Here is a 17,270-nt window from a genome sequence, read left to right as displayed (position 1 = left end):
CATCTCCTAAAGAATTTTCCACTTTGTTGTGATCCACACAGTCTGGTGAGGTCAATGAAGCAGATGTTTTTCTGGAATTCCCTTGCTTTCTCTATGTTCCAGCAAATGTTGGCAGTTTAATCTCTGGTTCTTCTGCCTTTTCTAAACCCAGCTTGAACATCTGGACGTTCTAGGTTCACATAATGCTGAAGCCTAGCCTGGAGGATTTTGAGCATAACCTTACTAGCAGTGGAGATGATTGCACCTGTTCAGTGGCTTGAACATTCTTTAGTACTGCCCTTCTTGGGAACTGGGATGAGGATTGACCTTTTCCTGTCCTCTGGCCACTGCTGGCTTTTCCAAATTTTCTGACACATTGAATGGGACACTTTAATAGCATCACCTTTTAGGGTTTTAAATAGCTCTGCTGGAATTCCATCACCTCCAATAGCTTTATGGCAGCAGTGCTTCTTAAGACTCACTTGACTTTACATTCTAGAATGTCTGGCTCTGAGTGAGAAACTACACCATTGTGATTATCTGGGTCATTAAGTTATTTTTTGTATATTTCTTCTGTGTACTTTTTCCATTTCTTCTTGGTCTATTCTGCTGTATTAAATCACAAAATACCAAAGTGTCAAAGTGATCTTGAGAAAGAAGAACAAAATACAAGACTATGGTTGCTGATTTCAAATTGTATTAGAAAACTATAGTAATCAAAACAGAATGATTTGCTTCTGGCACAAACACAGACACATAGATCAACAGAGCAGAACAGCGAAGCCAGAAAGAAACACACACCCGTATATTGTCGGTTAGCTTATGAAAAAGGAGCCAAGAATATCCAGTGGGGAAGGACAAGCTTTACAAAATGGCACTGGGAAAACTGGATAGTCCTGTGAAAAAATGAAACTGTATGCCTGTCTTTTACCGTACAAAAATCAACTAAAAAGGGATTAAAAAGTTGAACATAAAACTTGAAGTGACTAAACCCCTAGAAAACACTGAGGTAATCTTCTTGCCATCAGTATTTGCAACGACTTTTGGGTTTCACACCAAAAGCAAAGGCAACAACTGCAAAAACAAACAAGTGGAGCCACATTAAACTCCAAAGAAAGGAACATCAGCAAAATCAAATGGCAATTCACAGATTGACAGAAGATATTTCCAAAACATATATTTGATAAGGGCTTAATATCCAAAATACATGAGACATACAACTCAAGGGCAAAAAACCCCAAATTTTTAATGGAGTATAAGAAAAGTAAGAGTTTCAGTAAATCAAAACTAATATAATTATGTAAAGTTTAAAAATAAAATAAAATTAAAAATAAATAAATAAAGATTATACTGTGGATGAGAGACACAGCAAAGTTTTCCTTCTAGAACAACAAAAGCCTGTGCCTTCCTGGCATTACTTTCTTCATCTCCACTCACTTGTTTGACAATTACAGTTCACAGTGTATGTTCTCCAGTCAATAGCAATCACCCCACAGTGAGCTATAATGTGTACTAAGAACAGCCCCACTGGTGGTGGGGGGGGACTAACGTTTGCATACTTACTAACGAGGAATATCAAAAGGAAGGTAATTTCCAGAGTTTACCACTCCATTGTTTTCTATGTTTCATTTCTAAATTGAGCCACCTAGTAAGGAAAATGAGTTAAGAGACCTCAATAATATATATATAGATAGAAAATCAGTTTTAAATGGGAGCATTAATGGATTATAATTTGGGGGTAATTTATTACTACTGTTTTAACTGTAGTCCTTTTGATTCTCTATTGCATCCATAAATAATATATTATAAATATTAATAGCAACACAGGGACACATACTATTAAAGTTATAGTGAATAGAGAAAAACATAGAATATATTAGGCAAATAGTGAAAGTATGGGAAGTCAGCAATGATAGTTAAGGGCAGTATGGCCTTGAGGAAAGAAGGAAGGTTCTCAAAGTTTCTTGAAACACCTATAATGAGCCAGATGTGATGAATTGGCTTAATTTGTAAACAAGAAGCTCTACCAGAAGAAATTTAAATTCATAAGAACATTACTATGCTAAAACCAAAATTTAGACAGAGAATAGGGTAGGGTAGGGTATATAGACATTCAAAAATCTCCATTGCTTAGTGCATCAGGCACTCAAGGACCACCCTCCCTAAAGTCTTTCTCTATTGCTCACCCTACAGGTACCAGCATGAAGAAAGAGATAGCTCTACTCCACAGGCAGTTGAACCCTCTTTTATGGCCTCATGGCTTTCCTTAAGAAGCATTCCATGCAGCAGATTTCCTCCACCCCATTCCATCCGGCTGACTCCCCACGGTCAACAGGAGTCCTCTCCTTGGGATCATTCCACAATCCCCATGGCTCCAGCTCCCAGCTTCCATGGACACCAGTGGACTTACAACCCTGTCCAAGGTATGAGAGGCTGCAGCATGGCGTGTCTATGTGGTTCTCACTCCGTTCAGACTGTCACAGATTAGTGAGTTCACTCCCCAACTGCTTTAAATGCCTCCCTCATCCCAGTGGATGGCCATGGACGCGGGGATCTCTCCCCTGTGCTTCAGCTCCCTCATCCCCAGGTGCAGGCTGGTCCCACTTGCTCTGCTCCTTCTTTCCCCTTCCTCCTTGTCCCTTCTTTCCTTTGTCCTACTGAGTTCTGTATGAATCCGGATATTCCTTCAGTAGTCAGGGAGTCCTGCCAGGATTCACCCGGTCTTCTGTGGGAACTGCTGCGTCTTTAGACGTTCTTGATGCATCGGTGGAGAGACGTGTACCCCACTTCCACCTACCCCTCCTCATCTTGTCCACTCCCATTCGTGCATGGATTAGAAACGAGTTTCCCTTTCTATTAAGTAACACTGTCATCACCACACATGTTTAACTTTTGCATTTTGAGGAGAACACAGGTAAGTTCCACTCTCTTCAGTTCAGTCAGTTATTCAGTGGTGTCCGACTCTTTGTGACCCCAGGGACTGTGGCAACACAGGCTTTGCTGTCTATAACCAACTCCCAGAGCTTGTTCAATCTCATGATTAGACCTCATGATTAGATCATGAAGCTCAAGCTTAGATCCTCAGACTTTATTAATTTCTTATACATGAAAATATGCAACCTTTAAAAATCTCTCCTTATTTGTCCTACCCTCCAGTCTTTGGCAATCATTTTTTCTACTCCAACTTCCATCTTTTTTTTTTCTACTGAGATTCCTTGTAATTGAGATCATATGGTATTTGCCTTTCTCTGACTTAGTTCACTTGGGGTGATGCCCTTCAGTTTCATCCATGTTGCCACAAATAGAAGGATTTCGTTCTTTTTCTAATGGCTAAATAATATTTACCTATATATGTCACATCACATTGTTTTAATCCATTCTCCTGTTGAAAGATACTCAGGTTGTTCCTATACCAAGGCTACTGTGAATAATGCTTCAGTAAACATGGGAATACAGATCTCTCTTTGAGACAATGACTTCATTTCCTTTGACTATATATCCAGAAGTGGGATAATGGATCACATAAGAGTTCTCTTAAATTTCTTGAGGAACCTCCACAATAAGTTTCCATGGGAGTTGCTCTGGTATACATCCCTGCCAACAGTGCATAAGCACTCCTTTTTCTCCTCAGCCTCAATAACATTTGTCATTTCTTACCTTTTGGTACTAGCCTTTCAAAAAGGTATGAGGTGATACCTGTTGTGCTTTTGATCTGCATTTCCTTTGCTTATTAGTGATGCTGAGCATCTTGTCATATACCTCTTGATCATCTAGATGTCTTATTTGTGGGAAAATGTCTATTCTTTAAAGATGGAGCATACATTATGTTTACTATATTCCAATATACGAAACTCAGTTGCTGACCTATATATCAACAACAAACCATCAGAAAGTGGAATAAAGAAAACAATCCCATTTACCATTGCATCACAAAAAGATAAAACACTTAGAAATAAACTTAAGCAAGGTGTTGAAAGGTTTTATGCAAAAACTTAAAGAAATTGATAAGAGAAATTTAAAAAGAGTTAAAAGATACATAAAGTTAGGTTGTCTATTCAATGTGTTTCTTGAGGTAGGATTTGTATTTCTATAAACTTCCTTCTTAGAACTGCTTGTGTTGCATCCTCTAGGTTTTAAATCATCGTGTTTTCATTGTTCTTTGTTTCTAGGTATGTTTTGATTTCCCTTATTTCTTCAGTAAACTGCTCATTATTTAGAAATGTGTTGCTTAATCTCCATGTGTTTGTGTTCTTTACAGTTGTTGTCTTTTTCCTATGATCGATATCTAGTCTCATAGTGTTGAGGTCAGAGAAAATGCTTGATATAATTTCAATTTCCTTAAATTTACTGAGGTTTGATTTGTGACCCAAGATGAGGAAAATGTTCCATGTGCACTTGAGAAGAAAGTGTATTCTTCTGCGTTTGGATGGAGTGTGCTGAAGATATCAGTTAGGTCTGTTTGCTCTAATATTTCCTTTTAGGCTTATGTTTCCTTATTAATTTTCTGTTCTGTTGACCTGTCCATTGGTGTAGATGTGGTGTCAACATGCCTACTATTATTGTGTTATGGTCAATTTCACCTTTTATGTCAGTTAGTGTTTACCTTATGTATTGAGGTGTTCTTATGTTGGGTACATGGATATTGAAAATTGTTATGTCTTTTTCTTGGACTGATTCCTTGACCCTTTGTTAGTGTCCTTCTTTATCTCTTATAACAGTTTTTATTTTAAGGTCTATTTTTTCTGATATGAGAATTGCCAATCCGGCTTTCTTTCTTTTTCCATTTGCATGGAATATCTTTTTCCATCCTCTCACTTTCAGTCTGTATGTGTCTCAAGGACTGAAGTGGGTCTCTTGTAGACAGCATATATAGTGGTTTTGTTTTTGTATCCATTAAGCCAGTCTGTGTCTTTTGGTAAGAATGGGAGAAGATAATAGCAAAAAAACAACTAAAAAAGGATTGCTTTCTAAAATACAAGCTGCTCAAACAACTCAGTCATCAAAAGACAAGGCAAGAACTGCAAAGATAAACTAGTGAGACCACATCAAACTCAAAACTTTCTGCATAGTAAAAGAAGCCATCAGTAAAATGAAATGGCAACCTATGGAATTAAAAAAAAATATTTGCAAATCACATATTTGATAAGGACTTCATATCCACATATATATAAGAGACTCATGCAACTCATAGGAAAAGAAATCAAACAACCCAAATTATTAAATGAGCAAAGGAAGAGTAAGTGTTTTGGAAAAATCTGAAGAGTAGACTGTAGATGACAGACACTGTAAGTTTTCCCTTCCACAGCGGAAGCCTGTGTCTTCCTGGCATTGCTTTCTTTATCTCCAATCACCTGTTCGGTGACTGCAGTTCACAGTATACATCCTTCACTCACTAGCAATCACCGTACACTGAGATGTATGTGCTAAGAATAGCCCTACTAAGTATAAAAAACTAACAATTACATACTTAATCTTGAAGCATCTAAAATCCAAGGTGATTTTCAGAATTTTCCACTCCATTGTTTTCTACATTCTGTTTCAAAATTGAAACATCTAGTAAGGAAAAATGAGTAGGGACCTCAACAATACATGGATAGAAAGTCATTTAAAACTGGGAGCATTACTTAATTATAATTTGGGGGAATGTATTATTACTAATACTACTGTAATTTTATTCCCTTTAATTCTCTGCTATACTAGGTTGGTATTTATTTAAAATAGTAATACCAACATAGAGGCACATAGTACTCCAGTTACAGTAGAAGACAGAGCTTATTAGGCAGGAAGTGAAATCACAGAAAATTAGCAATGGTATCAAAACAAGTGGCAGTACTGCCTAGAAAGAAAGCAGAGTTCTCTAATTTTTGGAGAAAACGCGAAGAAGCCAGATGTGGGCCAACCAGCTTAAGCTGTATACGAGAAATTGCAACAGAAGGAAAATGAAGTTTATAAAAATATGCTGATGCTAAACACCAAAATCCAGACAGTAAGAGAATAGGGTAGGTTTTATGTAGATGTTGAAAACTACTCAGAGAGGTAGACATGGAAGCAAATACACTAATGAGCATCAGAAAAATTGAAGCACAAAACAGTCTGAAAAATAAATCGCAAAGAGACTTAGTAGTCTGATCAAAAGAAAAAGAGAATCAAATTAGAAAACCAAAATATAAAGACTTGTGCACGTGATAGACCCAGAGAATGCTCAGCAGAGAAAATTTTGGCCTTAGTGACCAGCGAACAGAAGCCTCCAGCATCAGGAACAAAAACCCTGGGCAGGACTCACAACTGTGCGCTTCTGGGAACAGCCTGTTTCAAAGTTTGGGCACTATACCACCTAAAAGTGAATGCAGACAAGGATTATAGCTTGCTATGACACTGAATCACAGACAATAGTGTATGTCAGTTTATTTTTCTCATTCAACTATAAAGTTAATGAATTACTAACCAATGATAATTGATGCCATCAATTATCAGTTTCCAGTCAGACCCTCTTTAATCATACAGTGGATATCTGAACCTGTTATATGATCCCCAGTAACAGTTTTAATAATTAAATTTATAGATGTTTAACTGAAGGGGAATTGCTTTACAATACTGTACTGCTTTTGGCCAAACATCAGCATGAATCAGCCATAGGTATACCTATGTCCCCCCAAATTTCAACCTCCTTTCCACCTTGCTTCCTGTCCCACCCCTCAAAATTGTAACAGAAAAATATGGAAGGCTTCACAAATTTGTGTTTCATCCTTGGGCAGGAGCTATGCTAATCTTCTCAGTATTATTCCAATTATGTAATATATGTGCTACCAAAGCAAACACAGATCTAACATTTTAACAGAAAAAAAATCATATAGTTAGTCATCTACCAATAAATGATCAATTACATTAGGAATTAGGGTATTCTGCTACATTTGCTGCCTCTTATAAAATCGAATTTTATGAGGTTCAAAGTTCCATGAAGAAATTAAGCATATAACACATGTATACATGCACAGAAATATGTGCATACAAATACGTCTATTTTATACAAGGTATTATTCTCCTTACCTGTCACAATAAGCTCTTTAGTTGATGAGATAGGTAGCCCCAAGTTCCTCCAACTTATATGTCTCCTTTTTGAGAACCACTTCTTTTATTTTCATCACCCAATTTTAAATGACCAGTTTATTATTAGATACCATGCCCCTTTAAACTAACTAAGAGCAGAGAAAACCTAGTAAATGCTGATATCTTATCCTTAATTAAATGATCACTCTTCTGGTAAATTGAAAAAAGAATCATGTTCAAATCTCATTCAGGATGATAAAATCTTTATTTTATCAGTTATCTTTTCCAAACTCAATTCTTGCTCACTTTAGTCTTAAATTCTGCTTACTTAAAAAGGTCAGACAGGAAAAGTAATATTAAAATCATGCTTGCAAGAGTCTATGATTTTATGCTTCTGTTGGCCAAAGGTAGGGACAGGAATAATTTCTGAAATATTACAATACATCGTGAAAGCATGAAGGTCTAGTTCTACTGTCAAAGAGGAGATGTTTGAAGCCGGTTCAAAAACTAAGCCCCATGGGTTGTCAGGATGTACTCCAGACCAGACTGATAAATTTTGTCCCTAAATAGTCAAAAGTCAGGAAAGGGCAGGCCTTATTCGCAGAGCCAATGACGTTGTCTTGGGTGCTGACCAGGTAATAGTCTTGTATTACCATTTGGAGATTTATTTTCTGTTTTCTCAAAAAAACAAATGTAATGAGAAGATTAAAGATGCATAAAAGTAGAAGAGCTGTCAAGGTGCCTAGAAGAAAGGCTAGCCAGGAGAACCAGGCCCCCACACTGATAATTGTCAAAGACTGTAACAGTGCGTATTTTATACACAGAGCAGAACAAGTGGATAAAACCAATGTTCTAGGGTCACTGCTGTTTTGCAGTCAAAGACAAAATATTTTTCTCTTTAAGCAGAGTCATCACAGCTCCTGATGTGTTCCTGGTTACACACATGCAGACCGAGGGCCACAGGCATGTGTGATGTGACATCAGGAAGTGAATAGATGAGTGTATTGGTGCCCAGTCACCTGCATATGCTAATAATGGGACCTGGGGAAAATTACTTGCCCTCTCTAAGTCATTGCATCTTCATTAACATAACTTGATGATCATAGTGAAGATTAAGGCTATCTCACAGGGTTACTGTGAAACACAAATTTTAAGATGTTTTAAAGCTTTTGGGAAAGTATCAAAGACATGCATGGGGTTTAAGGTGAGTGAGCAGATCCAAGGTACAATATCCTTATTCTCTTAATATTCTCTCTGTACTCTGTAGTAGCGATCAGTCAGTCATGTGTTTACTCTTACCCCAGCATGATGGTAAACCACACAGATCAACTGGACTTTTCTTGTCATTTCAGTGTCTAAAATGCAGGCATTAGTCAATGTAGAGTGAAAAAATTACACACTCCTAGAGGGCCTCACTGCTCAGAGTCTGCAGAGTCCCAACACTAAACTGTCTTAAAAAAAATGGCCTAAAAACTCTGGCTCAGAATTAAGTTCCAAATGTTTGGAGAGCACAGAAGTACTTCTGGGAGCAATACAAAAATGCAGGGAGTAACCTATTCTCCAACTCTCTATCTGTGCAAATATCATCATCCATGTAAATTTACACAGAAGGGACTCCTTCTTCCCCACCCCAGGTACTGCAGCACCAACTCTTGCTCAGAGCAACAGGGAAGGAGAAGGCTTCCCTCCACAGGAGGGGTTTGATAAACTAAGGTGACTATATCATCTCAGAATGGCTCATGTTTTTATTTAAGCAGGGTCCTGCTTGCTCCATCTGCTGGTCATGTCTAATCTGCTCTTGTGCCAAGGCAACTTATGCCTATCCTGCAATCATGACGTGTTTGACTTCCCCCTGAAAACACTTACAGATGTTTATTGATACCGCCAGGCTGTCCCATGATATCCATAACCTTTCCACCATAATGCTCAATGAGTTTTAAGTACTGTGGTGGTGGTGGTTTAGATGCTAAGTCGTGTCCGACTCTTGCAACCCCATGGACTGTAGCCCACCAGGCTCTGAGATGGAACCTGGCATAAGTGACTGGGCTATACTGTCCTTTAAACAAGAAGGCTGCATCAGGCAAACTTCAAATAACACAGTCTTTATGTCAAAGAAGCTGTCTGCTGATAAGATGTGGAAATAGAAGAAAGGATCGGTTTTGTGAAATCTCAAAGATTCATAAGAAGTGCAATAACTTTTTCAATTTCCTTTTATTCATTTTCTTTTTTAAATTTCCAAAATAAATGATTTTGTATTTGTCAGCTAGGAATGCCATAAAATAATGCAATAAACTCAGTGAAATAAACAACAGAAATTTATTTCCTCACAGTTCTAGGGGCTAGAAGTACCAGATAAGGGTGCCAGCAAGGTGAGGTTCTGATAAGAACTCTTTCCTCCCAGGCTGGCTTCTCCGTTAGTCCTCACACTGAGTGGTGGGTGGGGAAGAGAGAGAGAGGAAAAGTCACAGAGACACAGAGAAAATTCTCTGGTGTTTCGCTTCATGAAGACACTAAACCTATTGGATCAGTGTTCCACCCTAAGAGCTCAGTTAACGTTAATGGACTTCTCTGGTGGCTCAGATGGTAATGAATCTGTCTGCAATGTGAGAGACTTGGGTTCTATCCCTGGGTCTGGAAGATTCCCTGGAGAAGGGAACGGCAAGCCACTCCAGTATTCTTGCCTGAGAACTCCCATGGACAGAGGAGTCTGGTGGGCTACAGTCCATGGATCCCAAAAAGTCAGAACTTTTTTCAAAACACAGTACTTTGGCATTTAGGGCTCTAACACATGAATTTGAAGAACACAGATTCAGCCCACAGTACTACCTGACACAAAGCACTTTCAGGTGGGACTGGGGAAAAGGAAGCGTGTTGATTTTCTGGTCCTTCAGTGTCTCTCTGGGCTTTCTTATCCAGGCTCAGAGTAAATAGCCAATAAATGAGAACTGCTCTGCAGTGAACTGGGTGGATGGAGCATGTTAAACAAAGCTGAATCCCGGTCACAAAAACGAATACTGGTAGTTTTTTTTAATGCTACAAATTATTGTTTTAAGATTTACAGTGAATAGCTTTAGAGCTACAGTAGAAGGAGAGTTTACAATTGGAAACAATTATTCTCTTTCTGAGGAAGGTATTTGAAAGTTGTGTGTTAATTCTTTTAGTCAATCAAGGAGCACACAGTAGAGCAGACAGCTAATAAAAAGCGGTGTTAAAGGTTTCTACTAAGTTCATGTAGTCCTTTTTTCTCACTACTTTTTGCTTCATCCTCCATTTTTGACTGTCCATTTTTTTTCCCAACTCTTCCAAGTAATCTCTTGAAATGTTCATAACTTTCACTAAAGATTACTTTTTCTCTATCAATATGTTAGCTAGATTTTTCTACTCTTATTATTCTTAGTCCATTGCTTAGTATTTCCTGTTACTTTATGCCATGTTTTTCTGACGTACTATTTTGTCAGCATAAAAAAGATTGTATTCTGCACCTGGAATGAACACTAAGCTTTTGGTGTGCGGATTCAGAGATAAGTCAGAGTCATAACTGTATAACACCGTATAAGGGAATATATTGGTTCTAACCCACAGTAAACAAGAGGTTAAATGGTAAAATATAGGTGCATGCATGCATTCTAAGCCACTTCAGTTGTGTCCAACTCTTTGCGGCCCTACTGACTGTAGCCCAACAGGCTCCTCTGTCCATAGGATTGGCCAGGCAAGAATACTGGAGTATGCTGCTGTGCCCTCTTGCAAGGAATGCACTTCACCTAGGGATCAAACCTGAGTCTTCTTATATCTCCTGCATTGGCAGGAATGTTCTTTCCCACTACCGTCACCTGGGGGGCACCAATTATTGGTACTTATGTACTATAGTTGGTTCAAATACTAAGAAAAAAAAAAGATAATGATAAAACAGAGAAGGGGAAAGTTTAAACTTAGAAAAGTTTTATGTAAATCATATGTATAGAGACAATGTATAGAAAAAGTAGGAAAGGAATGACTTTCAAATTTTGTGATGCCCCCCTATTAAAAAAATTACACATCTATCACGCATGTTAGTGTTCTGTTAATGGGTTCATCTACTGAATGCCCAACAATACTAACTAATTGCATGATCACTTTCAGGATGAAAAATATGCCCAGGGCAAACAGTATGATATCAATGCCACCAAGAGCTGCCACACCAATTCCCTTCATACTCCTGAAGAAAGAGAAAAAGCCCAACAGATGAACATGAGTCTTTCACCTGGGTTTTTTTTTACCAGATCAAATGAGACAGTATGTAGCTTACCAGGCTTCAGATTATCAGAGGTAATGGTAAGTGTACATACAGAAAAAGCTGAAGGAATTGTAAGCAACTGAAGATAAATTACATTATGCAATTAATGAAGCATAAGCAGAAACAAGGGATGACTAAAGATATGTAGAAGCAACATAAATAACAGATCTATAAATTGTCCATGCAGACATGTTTAGTTCAAACAATGCATGAGACACAGGATTACAGCTATTATACTGTATGAAAACAGGAAATGAATGGGAATTTTCATGTATAAAATATAAGATTGCAAAATTCATGAAATGTAAGAAACACACCCAGTTTTGAGTACTCCATGTTACTAGTGACTGCTACGTGGGGTCCTATATGGCACCATCTGAGCCATCGCGTCTTCCTTTCAAGGCTCTCCTGATTCTGCTTCTACTTCTCTGACACCTCCTTCACTCATCATTCTCAATGACTCTTCTGTCACCTTTTATTCTTAATTTGTAAGTCTCCCCCAAATGGCCTATAAACATTGCCTTGCTTCTCATGGCCACAACAATCGCCTCTGTTCTGAGGACAACACAGTTTACATGTCAAGCCTCAATCATTTATGGCAGCTCCAAATTTTCACTGTTATAATCTCTCCTTTCTGATTTCCTGCATTATCCTTCATCCTAACATTATTTAATATATTTTCACATGCATCCCCCCTTAAAATACTATCTTCTCTCTCTACAACTTTCTTAATGATACCAAAATTCTTTTCCTCTGTTAAGCTCACTAATAAAGAGGATGATCAAGTAAAGGAAAAATGTCAAAGTGGAGGAGGAGGAGGGATTTTTCAATAAGGTTAAATTTAAAGTTTATTGAGAGTTACTACATGGACATACATTTTATAAGCACTTTATGTGCATTACTATATTTAATCCTATTCAGTTCTCTGTTCTTTACCAGTAAAACAGTTCATGGCTGTAAAGAAATCAAGCATATTAACTAGAGATCTTCAGCCCCTGGGATTTTCAGGCTCAATTCTGCTAGTAGTAGTGAACTAGGGGGGACCCTCCACTGTGAATCCCACTGATGCTGTTACTAAAGACAACGCTGTGCCATTTTCTGCCCGGACACATGTCAACAAAACAGACTGTTCTGATTTCAGCAGGGGGCTGGTGTTCGGATCAGCTGAGGAGAGAAGCCTGTTTAGGAATGTCATGTCTTCCTCATTGTTTCTTTGTTTTAATATCATACAACAATTATCGATCAAAAATCAATATGAAAGACTCATCTGATTCATTAATACGAATGAATCACTGGATGACAATGATGTGGGCACAGGTGGAATCCCTCTTTCCTGGGTCAGGCACTGCAGCACATACTCACTTGCGTAAATACTTAGATTCTCTCACGGAAATATACAAACACAAAAGAACTCACTGAGTGGTGGTAGAATTTCAGAGGAAAAAGGAAAATTCTTTATGTTATAAATTAGAACACATCAGAGGAATCAGTTCCTAAAATAACCTAGATGTTTAAAAGTTCAGCCAAGTGTGAACTAATAGCTTACATTTTATACTTTTGCAACTTTTACTACCTTCAAAAATCTCTGCATACACATAGGAATAACCAAAAGTTTTTTAGGTCAGCTGCTCTGAGCAAAGATCACATGTTACCAAAACCAGTGAATTGTGATTATTTTAATGAGATTGTTTCTTATGGTTGCTTAGAATGAAGACCTTAGTAAGTGGACACTCATGTTACTGTACTCCTGGAATAGACCTCTGTACCATCTAGTCAAAGAGCTGCTGAGTTTGAAAGAAGTCTGAGATGCTATCCTACAAGTGCCATAGACAATGAGAAAAATTCAGACAAACTACAAGGATTCATAGAGAGGCAATTCAGCCAGGTGAGCGTCCTGCAGAGGGTTTTCTTGCTTTCTTCATGAATAAAAGAGTGACCTCTGTAATGCGTAAGGAGTTTGGAAATATCTCATTTTGTAAGAAAAAGATTCATGACTTCTATATTCTAGACTCCTACTACATAAAGCAGGAGCCTAGTCATTCATAGTGATAAATTCTACTGTAAAGGAATCAGAATTTCACTGCAATTTTTGACATGTGCAGCCTTCCCTGTATTGCATACAATTCCACCAAAAGCTTGCCTCTTCCTGGGCACAGGTGGTTGAAATATTTTCAAGAGTAAGAGAACTAGAGTACAGAATTTCCAAGATCAGCATTTTCTTCAAAGTAACCCAGGACATCTGCTATTCAAATTCCACTTGTCTTCTTTCTCTGTTCTCCTCAAATCAAAGGAAGAGAGTGGGAAGGAAGGAAAGAGAAAGTTAAAACAACTTGAGTTATGTTTCTACTTTTTAGATTCTTAATAGTTTTCTCATAGGCTGGCTCCAAAATCCATATCTAGAGAGTTTTATATTTGTATGTCTTCCCCAGATCACAATTAGATAATTAGAAGGGACAAAATAAGCAACTAATAAAATGCATAAGATGCCATTATCTTTTGGGTGTCCAGATTATTTTTCCAGTCAGGTGGAAGATGTACAAGGCTCGTATTTACTGGTCAGGACTCCCATCCCTGACGTCCAGCGATGAAGATAGGCATCATTCTGAATTTTATAACCTATCCCAGTGCCTGCACAGGGATTCACATAAAGTTGACATGTACACCAAGATCCTGGCGTGCCGAACCCACAAAACATGCTAAATCCACATCCATCCCATCCAGCTCTGAGATGGTCATAATGATCTATCCCATAGCAAGCTTCTTTGAAATTTACAGCTCTTTAATGCATGCTCTGTGAAATGGGTCTTCTCTTAAAAAATAAACACAGACTCTGTAGAGATGTCAAAATCTAAGAGGGCAATTTGTTGACATTTCCTATCTTCATTTAATAGAAAATCAAAAGAAAATCCACGCCTACAATTGAAAGAATGAAGCTCCTATTAAAATTAGTTACAAATAGAGGAAGCTGGCATTACAAAGAAGACCATTAAAAATTACTTAAGAATCACAGCCACTTCAAGTGGGTCAAGTTATTAGAATCAAAGAATTAGACAATTGTTCATGGTTCTGGTCATGCTACCAAGAAGACTGAATTCTCAGGATTCTTTATGAAACCCAGCCATGATCTGTCAGCCAACTATCACAGTGTTATACCAGACAATATAAATGCTTGGCACCTTTGTATAAATAGCATGAGCTTTACTGAACTGTCTAAAGATTGTTAGGATGCTGTCGTAGTCCTTCTGGGTTGCTATAACAAAATATCACAGGCTTTAAAACAATAAAATGGATTTCCACAGCGTGGTCATGCAGGGTCCATTCTGGTCACACACTTCTTACTATATCCTCACATGGCAGAGGGCTTGGGAGCTCTGTATGTCTCTTATATATATAAGTGGTCATCTCAGTGAAGAGGCTCCATCCTTATAACTCCATCACCTCACAAAGGCACCACCTATGGATGGGACTCAGGATTTCATCATATGATATTTCTGGGGGACACAAAGGCTGAGACCATAGCGGATACAAAGGTGAACTGGCTCATCCTCCTGCACTGGCTGTCGTCACCCACACTCCATTGCATCCTCATTTCCAGCATCACCTTGCAGCCATTCCATACATTCTATCACTCTGGGTTTCACAAGTCCAGGTCAGTCAAGTGTCATCTCCATCTCATATTCAGCCTATTCAATGCCTCCCTCTCCCCTGCTGAGGCCCAGGGGACCTACCAGGAAGTGCAGATGTGTCCATTTTTGCAAGGTTCCTTCTCTCTCCCTCTCTGGATCTTCTTCCTTGGGCCATGTTGAAACAGGGTAAATGGTAACAAGATGGGAAAGTTCTGACATCACTGACTTACATGGTGCTGTTGTAGCCTTCTCTTGGTCCAGATAGACTGATCTGAAATTCCCCCTGACTGACAAGTGTTTCTCTTCTGGTGTATCCCTTTGATTTTCCAGGACATTCACAAGTTGGTGATCCCCAACTTCATATTTCTTTTTTAATTAGGGTATATATTCTGGAACCCACAACTCCCCACCTGCAGTATTCACCAGAGCCTCTCTGTTTCCCTCACTCTGCAAGCACCATCTGGAGAAAATTAAGTAGCCCACAGTTAGATACCTACTAACTGACCCACAGAAACTCATGTATCATAAACACTCTGAACAATTGAATGGCAGATACTGGTGTGCATCTGTCCACTGCCAGGAGCCTCTGGACAATTGTCCAACTGGTCACATAGACACCAAGTAGATCAGAACGCTGGATTTAAAAACACATTTATCTGAGAAGTGAGATGCCATTCTCTCTTTCTTTTAGAGTAACTATCCTTGTCATTAATTATTTGGCCTTACATACCTGCCCTAGAAGGTCCCTGAATTATAAAATCCTCCAAATAGAGTGATTCTCTACTAAGACTGGATCAGTGTGACTGGATTAGCATTTCTCAGCCTCTTCAACAGCCTCCAAACAACCTGGGATGAGGGCCAATTTCTTGACTGGCTCTGCTAAGAAGTCAGTGATGTTGCTGGACTGATGTTGCAGCATTTTTAGGGCTTTAGCAGTAATTTTTAGTAAACAGAAAATGGGAAATCAAAAAGTATAAGGAAAAGTGGGATGAATAAGAGGGAAGGAAGAGAGAGACAGAAGGAAGGAAGAGCAGCAAAGGGAAAGTGAGTCAAGGACTTGGGTAGTAAAAGATGAAATGCTGTTCAGTTCAGTTCAGTTGCTCAGTCATGTCTGACTCTGCGAACCTATGAATTTCAGCATGCCAGGCCTCCTGTCCATCATCAACTCCTGGAGTTCACCCAGACTCACGTCCATCAAGTCAGTGATGCCATCCAGCCATCTCATCCTCTGTTGTCCCCTTCTCCTCCTGCCCCCAATCCCTCCCAGCATCAGAGTCTTTTCCAAAGAGTCAACTCTTCGCATGAGGTGGCCAAAGTACTGGAGTTTCAGCTTTAGGATCAGTCCTTCCAAAGAATACCCAGGGCTGATCTCCTTCAGAATGGACTGGTTGGATCTCCTTGCAGTCCAAGGGACTCTCAAGAGTCTTCTCCAACACCACAGTTCAAAAGCATCAATTCTTCGGTGCTCAGTTATCTTCAGAGTCCAACTCTCACATCCATACATGACCACAGGAAAAACCATAGCCTTGACTAGACGGACCTTTGTTGGCAAAGTAATGTCTCTGCTTTTGAATATGCTATCTAGGTTGGTCATAACTTTCCTTCCAAGGAGTAAGCATCTTTAAATTTCATGACTGCAATCACCATCAGCAGTGATTTTGGAGTCCCAAAAAATAAAGTCTGACACTGTTTCCACTGTTTCCCTATCTATTTCCCATGAAGTGATGGATCCAGATGCCATGATCTTCGTTTTCTGAATGTTGAGCTTTAAGCCAACTTTTTCACTCTCCTGTTTCACTTTCATCAAGAGGCATTTTAGTTCCTCTTCACTTTCTGCCATAAGGGTGGTGTCATCTGCATATCTGAGGTTATTGATTTTCTCCTAGCAATCTTGATTCCAGCTTGTGATTCTTCCAGCCCAGCATTTCTCATAATGTACTCTGTATATAAGTTAAATAAGCAGGGTGACAATAAACATCCTTGACGTACTCCTTTTCCAATTGGAACCAGTCTGTTGTTCCATGTCCAGTTTTAACTGTTGCTTCCTGACCTGCATATAGGTTTCCTAAGAGGCAGGTCAGGTGGTCTGGTATTTCCATCTCTTTCAGAATTTTCCACAGTTTATTGTGATCCACACAGTCAAAGGCTTTGGCATAGACAATAAAGCAGAAATTGATGTTTTTCTGAAACTCTCTTCCTTTTTCCATGATCCAGTGGATGTTGGCAATTTGGTCTCTGGTTCCTCTGCCTTTTCTAAAACCAAATTGAACATCTGGAATTTCATGGTTCACGTATTACTGAAGCCTGGCTTGGAGAATTTTGAGCATTACTTTACTAGCATGTGA

At 38.8% G+C, this 17,270-nt stretch overlaps 1 protein-coding gene and 1 non-coding gene across 2 annotated transcripts in view; one reads left to right on the top strand and one right to left on the bottom strand.

Annotated features, from left to right (window-relative positions):
- The window catches only part of LOC147347620 (placental prolactin-related protein 3-like), a 52,256-nt gene extending 38,257 nt beyond the window's left edge, over positions 1-13,999 (top strand). Inside the window, exon 5 of the mRNA XM_086370798.1 lies at positions 13,808-13,999. Coding sequence (XP_086226924.1) covers positions 13,808-13,999 — 192 coding nt within the window. The remainder of the gene's footprint in view (positions 1-13,807) is intronic.
- Positions 6,690-6,798, bottom strand: LOC147347621 (U6 spliceosomal RNA). The gene has a single exon (XR_015153319.1). It is a non-coding gene; the product is annotated as a U6 spliceosomal RNA (small nuclear RNA).
- Positions 14,000-17,270: the final 3,271 nt, after the last annotated feature.

Source organism: Bos grunniens, chromosome 23 (genome assembly GCF_055505025.1).
Source record: "Bos grunniens cultivar Pamir isolate PY7600 chromosome 23, Bosgru_T2T1.0, whole genome shotgun sequence".
NCBI lineage: Eukaryota > Metazoa > Chordata > Mammalia > Artiodactyla > Bovidae > Bos > Bos grunniens.
Note: the sequence above shows the minus strand (reverse complement) of the source record. Positions and strands in the feature narration are given on the sequence as shown.